A 12,500-nucleotide genomic window follows, 5' to 3' on the forward strand; every position below is an offset into this window, starting at 1 on the left:
TCAATCTTGTACAGAAATGTACGTGAAATTAGAGCTTTAGGTTTTGAATAAATGTGTGTATATGATATACATCCAAAAATATAATATTACGTCAGAGGTGTTTACAACGTAACACAGATGTTTGCTTTTGAGATATTTTGAATGCAGTGCAGGGCAAGAGATGTGAGTCATTTTGCATTTTGTGTGCGATTCTTGGATTTGATTGTGTGTAAAGTTTTGAAAGTGTGTGTAAGCGGCTGTAAAACACACACATTGATGCCATTAGAGACACGAGTGAGTTGCAGCACCACGTCCGACCACCAGGGGCTTCACACACTCCAGCGCTTCACCATTACCTCATCTGTTCTCTCACTTGCTCATCACACACACATTTGCTGTGGCACATTGGCTGGTCACGGGCCACGAGGAGACTTATGTGTGGCTTTGTGTGTAATGTGGATCAGGATACATGAGCAAAACTTTTATTTGTATCGGCTCCTTGAGGCCTGCGAGTCCCGATCTGAGCGGCCAGTGTCCAGTCCACCTGTGTGTCGGACACAAAAGATCGCATCGCCTTTCATGTGCAGTGTGTTGTGTCTGAACAGAGACCTGCAGCTCTCTCTAAAAGCATAAAGCCCTGCTCTGATACACACTCTCCATTTTCTGCCTTACAACCTCCAGCTTCTGCACACACACACACACACACACACACACACACACACACACACACACACACACACACACACACACACAAAGACCTTGCCTTTTCGTTCCTTCAATGCATTACATAACGCGTGCTCGCTGGCTTTATGTGCGCGAGAGAATGGAGGTCTTTATAATAGCGCTGGTTATAATGCGTGCTCGTGCTCGTACTCACTGTTTTCAGCACCGCGGACAGCGACGCGCGTCACATCGGTCGCGTTCACTCACCGACGCGTCCACCACAGCGAGTCCATTAACCCACCGAGCGGTGTTTATCTTTACAGGAGCAGGTCTCAGATGATGAGGATGATGATGATGATAGTCAGTGGATGCGTGTATCAGCTGAGCCACACACCCACCTCAGCCACGCCCCTCTCGCGCGCGTCAGCCACGCCCCCTGATACGCAAACGGCACCGCGCATGTGCGTAGAATATGCCATGAAGTCAGTCAGGCAGCGACGTGCGCATGCGCACTCATGAGAGACCCCATAAAAACCATATTCACGTTTTTCCTCAAAGATATTTAATACGGACCGATGTGTGGTTGATGTAACAACAAAGAAGTCTACGAGAACGCTTAGTAAGTTACCCTTTGATGACTCTTTGGCCAGAAATATGTTCCCTAGGTCAAATATGGACCACTGTATGCTTGATCTAACATCAAAAGACGTCTATGAGAATGTATAAGTTACCCTTTTATCGATAAATATGTTCAATAGGTCAAATATGGACTACTGTCTGTCTGATGAAACATAAGGAGCCTATGAGTATGTATACAAAGTTAAAATCCCGACTCTTTGGCCAGAAATGTATGTTCAAAAGGTAATTTTTAGGCTACTATATGGATAAAATTATGTGTTTTTTGCTCAGCACAGCATTTTCTTTATTAATCCAATGATGTAGATATTCTCCGAAATATCTATAATCACAATGTTCAGATTAAACATAGTGGCGTTCATGAATGAGTCATTGTTTTTGAACGATTCGAATTGACTCAGTTGAGTCGCTCATCGAGAGAGTCGTTTGTCGCCACCTACTGGCGGAACGATGCGGCTTGCGGAAAAAGTCACTGTAAAATGATAGAAACAATGAAAAGTCATGTTTTTTTTTATGTATCAAATTCTCCCATAAATCCAGTGTTTGTTTGGCAGCTCTGTGTTAAAGTTCCTCAGGCTTTAAACATCTCTCACTGACTGATATAATGTTCAATAAAAGCAGATGATGCGATATTTGCATATTAATGTGCGATTTGCATAGTGAATTGTTATTGGTCTTGTCATCTTTGCATACACTCTAAAAAAAAACACGTTTTTCAACCCAAATGTGGGGCAAATATGCACAAACCATTACCATATTTGTAATTTTTTTTTAATTAATTAAAAAAATTAACCCAACGATTGGGTTTGTCCATATTTGACCCAAATTTGGGTTAAAGCAACCCTGCATTTTAGCATTTTTACTCTTGTTTTCATGTTATTGTTTGTGTTTATTTAAAGGTTACAGTGTTTCCATGTAGGTTTCAACTTTAAAACATACATAAAAAATGACAAAAAAAACAATAATGTCATTAAATTTCTCAAAAATGTCTTAAAAGAGTCAAAGAAACACTGAGAAGCGACTCTCGTGCATCTCTCCTCTATAAAACACACGCGCTCATGTCTTTTCTCTTGCAGGAGAGCTGCGGGTTATTTCACACACTCGGTCTCCATTCACAAATTCACCGATGACATCAACTCCAGCTGTTACCATGGCAACCGGCTCCATCAGAGAGACAGCTTGTGTGTGTGTGTGTGTGTGTGTGTGTGTCATGTGACAGGAAGAAGACGTGCCATGAAAAAAAGCCTGTAAGTGTTATTAATGTCAGATCAGATGTGGAGAATCCGATGTTTCTTTCTCTGTTCAAATAGGGTCTGATATTCTGTTTATTTATTTGATATATCATTAAAAATACAGAAATTTAATTTATTTAAAAAAAATATATATTATTCTGCTCGCCTGCACAATAAACCCTTCCCATAATAATTTAATATGGCTTTACACTTAACAATAAATTGCATTTATTTGATTAGCATCAAATTTTTAATGGTTTCATTATTAATACGGTGGTTATCTAAATGGACTGAATCTGACTAAATCTGAATTAATAAATGACATTGATCATTTAAATCTAACCATGTCTCGTCAATAAATAAAACAAACTCAGCCAGATATTTGTTATTTTATGATTTACCTAAAATACCATACTTTTGCATAATTCTTCAGTTATTGAAAAACTGTTGATTTAATTACTTTTTTGGGGGGGTTCGGGCTAGGGCTGTCAAACCATTAAAATCAATTAATTGCACAATGTGGATAAATTAATCGCACATCAAATTTGGCTAAAAAAAATTAACCCCAAATCATAAATTAAAGTCATTATTGTGTTAAATTCAAAAAGTAGCTTAATATAAATATATATTTTTTTATTCAACATAGATTTTATTACACATAAACATTTACTAATTATTGTGTAAACTGTACTTTTAAAGGGTTTTTATTCATTTGGAGATGTGTAATGTTTTACATGAGATGATACTCTAAATAAGAAACTGACACTGCCAGTAGGTGGCGGTACATGTCTAAATGAGCGAGTCATCTATTCATTAGATTCGTTCAAACGACTGATTCAATCAGTTGACTCTCTTTATGAACGAGTCATTGAATCATTGTTTGACCCGATTGATTCGCTCAAACGAATCATTCATTCAGAAATGAGATTTTCGGAGAAGCACAACAGTTCAGGTAACAAAAACAGAAAATATAACACAATATTAACTTCTTATTTATTGAACTGTTGTATAAAATCAGAATCACATTTGATGAAACCCATTGACTTCCATAGTATGAAAAAAAAATAGTATGGAAGTATATGGGATCCATCAACTGTTTAGTTACCAACATTTGTGTTCTGCAAAAGAAAGAAACTCGTACAGGTTTAGAATAACTCGAGGGCGATTTTTGTGTGAACTGTCTCTTTAAGAAAAGTGTTGCGGTGAGTTTTAATGCCATCTTGTGGAATAGAGGAAAATAACAACAAATATGGCTGTTGTGCCCTATCGTTCATTTATTACGTGAAAACACCAAAGATATGGTGGAGAAAATAAGTCTAAATATTCTGTGAATATTCTTTGATTTCTCCCTTGTGTGTTTCCGTGGATCTCCACTAGAGGTCCTCAGCTAATAGTTAATAACTAACTCCACACAGCTGAGAAACACCAGCAACTTTTGTTTATTCTTTCTATAAAAAAGTGTGCATATGTCTAAACAAATTTACAGATTTTTAACGTAGCCTTAAAATTAATAAAAAGAGCATAAATCTATCAACAACAAACTATGACCTTCCTCTGTGTTTCTGTCTTGTTTTCCAGCACAAATATATAAACTATGAAAAAGTCACTGATTTTGATTATTTTTTCAGACTTAATATCTTCAGTCATTTTGCTTCTCCAGTAAATGTATATTGATTCAAGAATGTTTAGATATTTGTGCTGGAAAACAGACATTTATAAAAATTAAAACAAACAAATCATTAAAAAAATTAAAACAATTGAAATAAAACCCTGAAAATAAACTCGTAAAATGTCATATTAAAATAAACAATTAAAAAAGGAAAACATAAAAATAAAACACTGAGACTTAAATCATAAAAATGTAAAATGTAAATAAATAATTTAAAAATAAAACAATCAAAGTTAACACACTAAAAACTTTATTATAAAATTAAAAAAATTAAAAATAAAACACTTACTAAAAAATTAAATGATACAAATGTAAAATTAAAATAAACAAATAATCAAAAATAAAAACAGCACAAATATCTTTTTTCCAGTCTTCAGTTATTTTGCTCCTTCAGTAAATGTGTTATTCAGTAAATCTGAGTTATGAAGGATTCACATTTACTGGAGAAGCTGAAGATATGAAGTCTGAAAAATTACATTATTAAAATAAAGAAAAAAAATCTGACTCCATTGTCAGATATTTGTTCTTGTTTTAACACAAACTCACTTCATTTTGATTAATTGTTCAGTCTTAATATTTTTAGTGATTTTGCTTCTTCTCCAGTGAATGTATGTTGAATGTTTATATATTTGTGCTGGAAAGCCTAGGAAGAAGCTCGTGTGTGTGTGTGTGTGTGTGTGTGTGTGTGTGTGTGTGGATCTGCTCCTAGAGCTCGTAGAAGTCGAGATGCGCGCCGGACGGGAAGTCGTCGTCCAGCAGGAGTTTGATGAGTTTGGAGCCGGACTCCTCGCAGGACAGAAGCTGCTGCTCGGAGAACATGGAGGAGAACGAGCGCCGCAGCTCCAGGTCTCCGGAGAAGCGACGAGCTTGAAGCTGCATGTCTGTGTCCAGAGGACCTGCGGGTCACAGTGAGTCCAGCGTCAGTGAACACCTTTCCTAAAACACATCTTCCATATACATATACACAGTCTGTAAATATTAAAGGGATAGTTCACCCAAAAATGACAATCAGCCCATGATTTACTCGCCCCGAAGCCGTGCTAGTGTATATGACATTCTTCTGTCAGACGAACACAATTTGAGTTATATTAATAAATGTCCTGGCTCTTCCAAACTTTATAATGGCAGGGTTGCAACCAACAGATTGAAGCTCATAATAGTGCACCTGTCCATCATAAAAGTGCATAAAAGTGCACCTGTCCATCATAAAAGTGCATAAAAGTGCATCTGTCCATCATAAAAGTGCATCTATCCATCATAAAAGTTCATCTGTCCATCATAAAAGTGCATCTATTTATCATAAAAGTGCATCTGTCCATCATAAAAGTGCATCTGTCCATCATAAAAGTGCATCTGTCCATCATAAAAGTGCATCTGTCCATCATAAAAGTGCATCTGTCCATCATAAAAGTGCATCTATCCATCATAAAAGTGCATCTGTCCATCATAAAAGTGCATCTGCCCATCATAAAAGTGCATCTGTCCATCATAAAAGTGCATCTGTCCATCATAAAAGTGCATCTATCCATCATAAAAGTGCATCTATCATCATAAAAGTGCATCTGTCCATCATTAAAGTGCATCTATCCATCATAAAAGTGCATCTATCATCATAAAAGTGCATCTATCATCATAAAAGTGCATCTATCATCATAAAAGTGCATCTGTCCATCATTAAAGTGCATCTATCCATCATAAAAGTGCATCTATCATCATAAAAGTGCATCTATCATCATAAAAGTGCATCTGTCCATCATAAAAGTGCATAAAAGTGCATCTGTCCATCATAAAAGTGCATAAAAGTGCATCTATCATCATAAAAGTGCATCTGTCCATCATAAAAGTGCATCTGTCCATCATAAAAGTGCATCTATCCATCATAAAAGTTCATCTGTCCATCATAAAAGTGCATCTATTTATCATAAAAGTGCATCTGTCCATCATAAAAGTGCATCTGTCCATCATAAAAGTGCATCTGTCCATCATAAAAGTGCATCTGTCCATCATAAAAGTGCATCTGTCCATCATAAAAGTGCATCTGTCCATCATAAAAGTGCATCTGTCCATCATAAAAGTGCATCTGTCCATCATAAAAGTGCATCTATCCATCATAAAAGTTCATCTGTCCATCATAAAAGTGCATCTATTTATCATAAAAGTGCATCTGTCCATCATAAAAGTGCATCTGTCCATCATAAAAGTGCATCTGTCCATCATAAAAGTGCATCTGTCCATCATAAAAGTGCATCTGTCCATCATAAAAGTGCATCTATCCATCATAAAAGTGCATCTGTCCATCATAAAAGTGCATCTGCCCATCATAAAAGTGCATCTGTCCATCATAAAAGAGCATCTGTCCATCATAAAAGTGCATCTATCCATCATAAAAGTGCATCTATCATCATAAAAGTGCATCTGTCCATCATTAAAGTGCATCTATCCATCATAAAAGTGCATCTATCATCATAAAAGTGCATCTATCATCATAAAAGTGCATCTATCATCATAAAAGTGCATCTGTCCATCATTAAAGTGCATCTGTCCATCATAAAAGTGCATAAAAGTGCATCTGTCCATCATTAAAGTGCATCTGTCCATCATAAAAGTGCATAAAAGTGCATCTGTCCATCATAAAAGTGCATCTATCCATCATAAAAGTGCATCTATCATCATAAAAGTGCATCTATCATCATAAAAGTGCATCTGTCCATCATAAAAGTGCATAAAAGTGCATCTGTCCATCATAAAAGTGCATAAAAGTGCATCTATCATCATAAAAGTGCATCTGTCCATCATAAAAGTGCATCTGTCCATCATAAAAGTGCATCTGTCCATCATAAAAGTGCATAAAAGTGCATCTATCCATCATAAAAGTGCATCTGTCCATCATAAAAGTGCATCTGTCCATCATAAAAGTGCATCTGTCCATCATAAAAGTGCATCTGTCCATCATAAAAGATGCACTTTTATGATGGACAGATGCACTTTTATGATGGACAGATGCACTTTTATGATGGACAGATGCACTTTTATGATGGACAGATGCACTTTTATGATGGACAGATGCACTTTTATGAGCTTCAATCTATTGGTTGCAATCCTGCCATTATACCATTATAAAGCTTGGAAGAGCTTTCCAAGCTTCCAAGCTTATTTTTTGATTGTTTATTTATTAAAACTAAATAAAGTTCAGAAACAATGTAACTATATGTACTTTCTGCACGTCTGCTTTAGGGTCCAGGACAGCGATCGTGAGATGCCGACACTCACCCGGGGCGTAACTCAGCACCCGCACATCCGGCTCCTCCTCGGCTAACACCCGGAACATCATGTCCCGCGCCGCCTTCCCGGTGCAGTACAGGACCCACGAGGGGAAGGGCTTCAGCGCACACAGAGAGCTGATGTTCACCACGGTCCTCCTCAGACCCAGGCGGCGCGGGAACGCCTGCAGGACGCCGGCCGTCAGACTGAGCGCGCCGCTGACGTTCAGCGACAGGTACCGGTTCACCTCCGCGGGGTCCGTGAACGACAGAGCGAAGCGAGACACGTCGCCCAGAGACGCTGAGAACAACACACACACGTTTCTGCACGTCACGAGAGAACCAGCGGCTCTCTCAGCGTTACCAACAAGCGCTCTCCCAGTAACTTTAAATTTAAGTTATCTGATTTTTAATAATGTTCTCAAAATCATTCATGGAAATTTTACTACTTTTTTCATTTAATAGTAACATAACATTTTCATAATGTTCCCTTCAAGTCCCCCTGTAGTCAATCATTGTATCCCTTAAAACTCATATTTGATCACCAAAATTACATTAGTGGCTTAAAATATCTTGAATGTAACTCGACACCCTTGCCTCATTTAGTATGCGCAGTTCTATGAATATGCAAATGAGCCCCGCCTCCACTCACTCACTCACTCAGAGATCCACTGGTGGACGAGCACACGTTGATCTGATTGGTTACAAGGTAGTGTGTGACGTCAGAAACACCAGCGATTCCAAACCGTGTGTTTGAGACTGTCTTTGGTTCACTGCAGTTTTAAGCAGAAGATACTCAGCAATGCTGTCCACTTATGAACTTACACATGGTGTGTGTTAAAGCAGATTAATAACTCCACATACACACATAAACTACATTAACAGCTGGATTTACACCACAGGGGGACTTTAAAAAAGTTATTCTTTGTGACTGAACATTACATTTTGTAATGTTTGAACATTTCCATTCCAAGTAGTAACATTTAAATATGTTAGAATTTGTGCCAATGTTTCGAGAACAGAAAACGATTTATTAACTTTACTGGGAGAACATTTGTTCATAATCTGGATTAAACCCCAATCAAATACTAAAACATTAAACGCTTGCTTAAAAACACCACATACTCATAAACAACATTAAAAGCTGGATTCTCACCACAGGGGGACTTTAACCAATGTGGACTTATGAATTTATACATGGTTTGTCTTAAAGCAAATTAAAATGACCCTGGATCACAAAACCAGTCACATGGGTCAATTTTTTTAAATTGAGATGTACACATAATCTGAAAGCTGAATAAATAATCTCTCCATTGATGTGTGGTTTGTTAGGATAGGACAATATTTGGTCGAGACACAACTATTGAAAATCTGGAATCTGAGGAGCAAAAAAATGTAAACATTGAGAAAATCTCCTTTAAAGTTGTGCATTTATGTTCACGATTGTGCTGCATTCACTCACAAAAATACATGTTTTATATATTTACGGTAGGACATTTACTAAATATCTTCATGGAACATGATCTTAATATCCTCATGATTTTTGGCATAAAAGAAAAATGGATAATTTTGACCCATACAATGTATAGTTGGCTATTTACGGAAGCCCTGAACCGCAACGTAAAAAAACCAAAAAACATTTGTGACTATTTTTTTTCTAGCATTTCGAGATTAAAGTCGAAACTTTACGAGAATACAGTCTTCCGTAGAAGTTGTGTGTGTGTGCGCATTCATAACGCGCGTGTGTGTGTGCGCATTCATAACGCGTGTGTGTATGTGCGCATTCATAACGTGTGTGTGTGCGCATTCATAACGCGCGTGTGTGTGCATTCATAACGCGCGTGTGTGTGCATTCATAATGCGTGTGTGTGTGCATTCATAATGCGTGTGTGTGTGTGCGTGTGTGTGGCTCCCTGCGTGTGTGTGTGTGCGCGCGCGCGCGTGTGTGTGTGTGTGTGTGTGTGTGTGTGTGTGTGTGCGCGCACGCGTGTGTGTGTGTGTGTAAATGCGCTTGTGCAGTCGAACTGCATCGGACATTGATGGATCTATTCAAAATAATAGCTTTTTACTTTAATGCATGTTGGTAGATTGGCACCTGTAGAATTTCCTTTAGTTGAAAGCCCAGATAAAAGTTATTTTAAAACGCTATTTTCTGTAGATCCATGCAGTTCGACTGCACAAGCGCATTTACACACACACACATATGAATGCACACACACGCAACTTCTACGGAAGACTGTATTCTCGTAATGTTTCGACTTTAATCTCGAAATGCTTTAAAAAAATTGTAAAAAAAAAAAAAAAAATCCACAATTTTTTTTTCTTTTTACATGTATTTTTTTTTTTTACGTTGCGGTTCAGGGCTTCCGTAACTATTGCCACAGATATACCCGTGCGGCTCCAGACTGGGTTTGTGATCACTTATAAACAACATAAAAATCTGGATCTTCACCACAGGAGGACGTTAACGTTCACATAACCAGAGAATCATATAGAGCTTCGGCACACCTGCGTTGTTGATCAGGAGCACGTGGTCGGGTTCAGTGGAGTTCATCTCTTTAATGGCCTGCACCGTTTTCTCCACTCCTTCCGTCTCCTCCAGATCCGCCTGGACGCAGCGCACGTCCAGTTTCTTCTGTCCACACAGACTCACGATGTCCTCCTTCAGCTCGTTCAGCTGGGCTTTGGTGCGGGCCACCAGAACCAGGACGGATCTGGGCTTCAGGCGGCAGCTGAGCTGGAACGCCAGCGCGCGCCCGTAGCCTTTAGACGCTCCGGTGATGATGCACAGCGCTCGTCCCAGATCCCTGGGCTCCCGAGAGATCAAGTCTTCCATTGTGGGACGCTCGGGGGAGAAGCCTGGGAGTCTGGGACTCGAGTGATGGAGGAACTCGGAGACGGAGCGCTTTATGTGGAGAGACTCCGAGAGGAACGAATGCATTTCACACTGAGAGCCATGAAAGATCACCCTTGAAAGTGTAAAAGCTCTAAAACTATGACAAATTTATAAACATTCCCCTTATATCGCCACAGCCATTGCATATTTAAAGCAGTAATATCCTATACTAAACCTGAACCAATCGTGACTAACTATATATAATTTGAAAGCTTACAATCTCTAGTTTTCATATTTAGTGACTGATGTTTAAAATAAATGACAGAGGAGCCGTAATTTATCAATTTGCAGCAAGAATATGTTCATACTCCTCAGGCGTGTTCAGACCTTTATTTTGAAATAGTGATGAACATGAAAAATCATGAAAGAATGATAGAAACCTCAGTTTGTTTTCATGCCAAGAGTTTAAAAGATAGCATCCGTTCAATTCTTTTAGAAAAAAAGCTCTGAAAATGTTTTAAATATAAAGATAATAATAATAATTCAGCATTAGTGATGTGGCGGCGAGCTATAATGCACATACGTGATCTTCTGTGTTTCTTAGAGGTTGAGTTCATTTCAAAATCTGCCAAACTTCCAACACTACTTCTGAATAGGATGTCTACTTCATAAATTGTATGAAAATTGTAAAAATAATGGTTCAGACTCAAACCACATATGGAAATGGAGGCGCCCTTATATGGGCAGTGATGTCCACTAGTGGAGAAGTGTGGTACTGCGCCCAAACTACATCTCACTGAACGCTCATCTCAAGAGATATCAACCTAACATTTCAAACACAACTTGTTCAGATTTTTGCCTTTGATTTTTTTGCAGTTTTAGAGTCCACCAGGTTTTGAAAATATATATTTTATATAAAATATGAATAATTAAATTTTTAACGTTGTACATTTTCATAAACTCAAACTTCTATAACTTTTTTTTCTGTTTAACTTTCTTAATTTATTTCACATCTACAAAAATCTGCCAAATGTCTTCTTTAAAACAAGACCAATCTTACATCTATATTCCAAAGCATTCTTGAATTACAACCATTTAAGTTCGGAAAGTGCATTTTCACGTCTATTAAAAAAAGGGGCGCTTGATAAGGGGTTAAATCAAGACACATTTACTGGAGAGGAAGCAGAATGACTGAAGATATTATGAATGAAACTAATTAAGTTAGTTTATGGTTATAAATCATTTAGTTTTCTCTTTGAACTAAGATTATATTTCCGACTCCATTGTGAATCCATTTCACAGCGAGAGCCACAAAAGATCATTCATGAAAGTGTAAAAGTTCATGAAAAAACAAAACATGATGTTCTTCCTCCGCCTACTTTATTATCATCCTATATTCTTTTAACTGATGTATGATGTATACATGTTTTATCCTAGTTTTAACATAGTTAGTTTTAATTTGTTTTAAAGGGTTAGTTCACCCAAAAATGAAAATAATGTCATTGACTCACCTTCATGTCGTTCTAAGCCCGTAAGACCTCCATTCATCTTCGGAACACAGTTTAAGATATTTTAGATTTAGTCCGAGAGATTTCTGTCCCTCCATTGAAGCTGTATATACAGTATACTGGCCGTGTCCATAAAGGTAATATAAACATCATCACAGTAGTCCATGTGACATCAGTGGGTTAGTTAGAAGTTTTTGAAGCATCGAAAATACTTTTTGGTCCAAAAATAACACAAAATAAGACTTTATTCAGCATTGTATTCTCTCCCGGGTCTGTTGTCAATCCTTCACAGTTACGCTGATGGCGTAAGACGCTGATGACGTGTTATCTGGTGCGCCCGAGCTTCGTTTACAGACTGAGGGAAACGCACGCTGTAAAAGTGTCTCATCCGCGACATGCACATTTACGCACCATTAAAAAAATGATATCCACGCAAACAATGTAGAATAGCTTGAATATAGCGTGCGTCTCCCTCAGACTGTAAACGAAGCTCGGGCGCACCAGATAACACGTCATCAGCGTCTTACGTCAGCGGCGTCACTGCGGAGTCCTGAACGCAGATTCACAACAGACCCGGGAGAGAATACAATGCGGAATAAAGTCTTATTTTGTGTTATTTTTGGACCAAAAAGTATTTTCGATGCTTCAAAATCTTCTAACTAACCCACTGATGTCACATGGACTACTGTGATGATGTGTTTATTACCTTTATGGACA

At 37.9% G+C, this 12,500-nt stretch overlaps 2 protein-coding genes and 1 long non-coding RNA gene across 4 annotated transcripts in view; 1 reads left to right on the forward strand and 2 right to left on the reverse strand.

Moving 5' to 3' along the window:
- Window positions 1-934, reverse strand: part of lzts3b (leucine zipper, putative tumor suppressor family member 3b) — a 15,721-nt gene extending 14,787 nt beyond the window's left edge. Inside the window, exon 1 of the mRNA XM_079636576.1 lies at window positions 857-934. The gene's annotated coding sequence lies outside the window, so the exon portion shown is untranslated. The remainder of the gene's footprint in view (window positions 1-856) is intronic.
- The window catches only part of LOC307011194, a 13,805-nt gene extending 6,255 nt beyond the window's left edge, over window positions 1-7,550 (forward strand). The window contains exons 1-4 of one of the 2 annotated variants that reach the window (XR_013800369.1): window positions 1,141-1,261; window positions 2,355-2,525; window positions 4,889-5,087; window positions 7,414-7,550. This is a non-coding gene — a long non-coding RNA (uncharacterized lncRNA). Of the gene's footprint in view, window positions 1-1,140; window positions 1,262-2,354; window positions 2,526-4,888; window positions 5,088-7,413 lie in introns of those variants that run through there. The other variant, XR_013800368.1, reaches the window with a different exon arrangement.
- On the reverse strand, window positions 4,691-11,325 carry sprb (sepiapterin reductase b). The gene is made up of 3 exons (XM_079636590.1): window positions 9,948-11,325; window positions 7,450-7,740; window positions 4,691-5,075 (listed from the first exon to the last, which is right to left on the reverse strand). Exons 1-3 carry the CDS (start codon window positions 10,378-10,380, stop codon window positions 4,885-4,887), a joined length of 915 nt encoding a protein of 304 aa, XP_079492716.1. The 5' UTR covers window positions 10,381-11,325; the 3' UTR covers window positions 4,691-4,884.
- Between the last annotated feature and the right edge of the window lie 1,175 nt (window positions 11,326-12,500).

This window comes from Phoxinus phoxinus (genome assembly GCF_949152265.1).
Source record: "Phoxinus phoxinus genome assembly, chromosome: 15".
Taxonomy (NCBI): Eukaryota; Metazoa; Chordata; class Actinopteri; order Cypriniformes; family Leuciscidae; genus Phoxinus; species Phoxinus phoxinus.

Excerpts from the sequence above, each read along its gene's own strand:
- sprb (XM_079636590.1), bottom strand. The coding sequence starts at position 10,380 with ATGCATTCGTTCCTCTCGGAGTCTCTCCACATAAAGCGCTCCGTCTCC. Across the intron at positions 7,741-9,947 it reads GCTCCTGATCAACAACGCAG|CGTCTCTGGGCGACGTGTCT; the intron begins GTGTGCCGAAGC and ends TGTTGTTCTCAG. Across the intron at positions 5,076-7,449 it reads GGTGCTGAGTTACGCCCCGG|GTCCTCTGGACACAGACATG; the intron begins GTGAGTGTCGGC and ends TGTGACCCGCAG.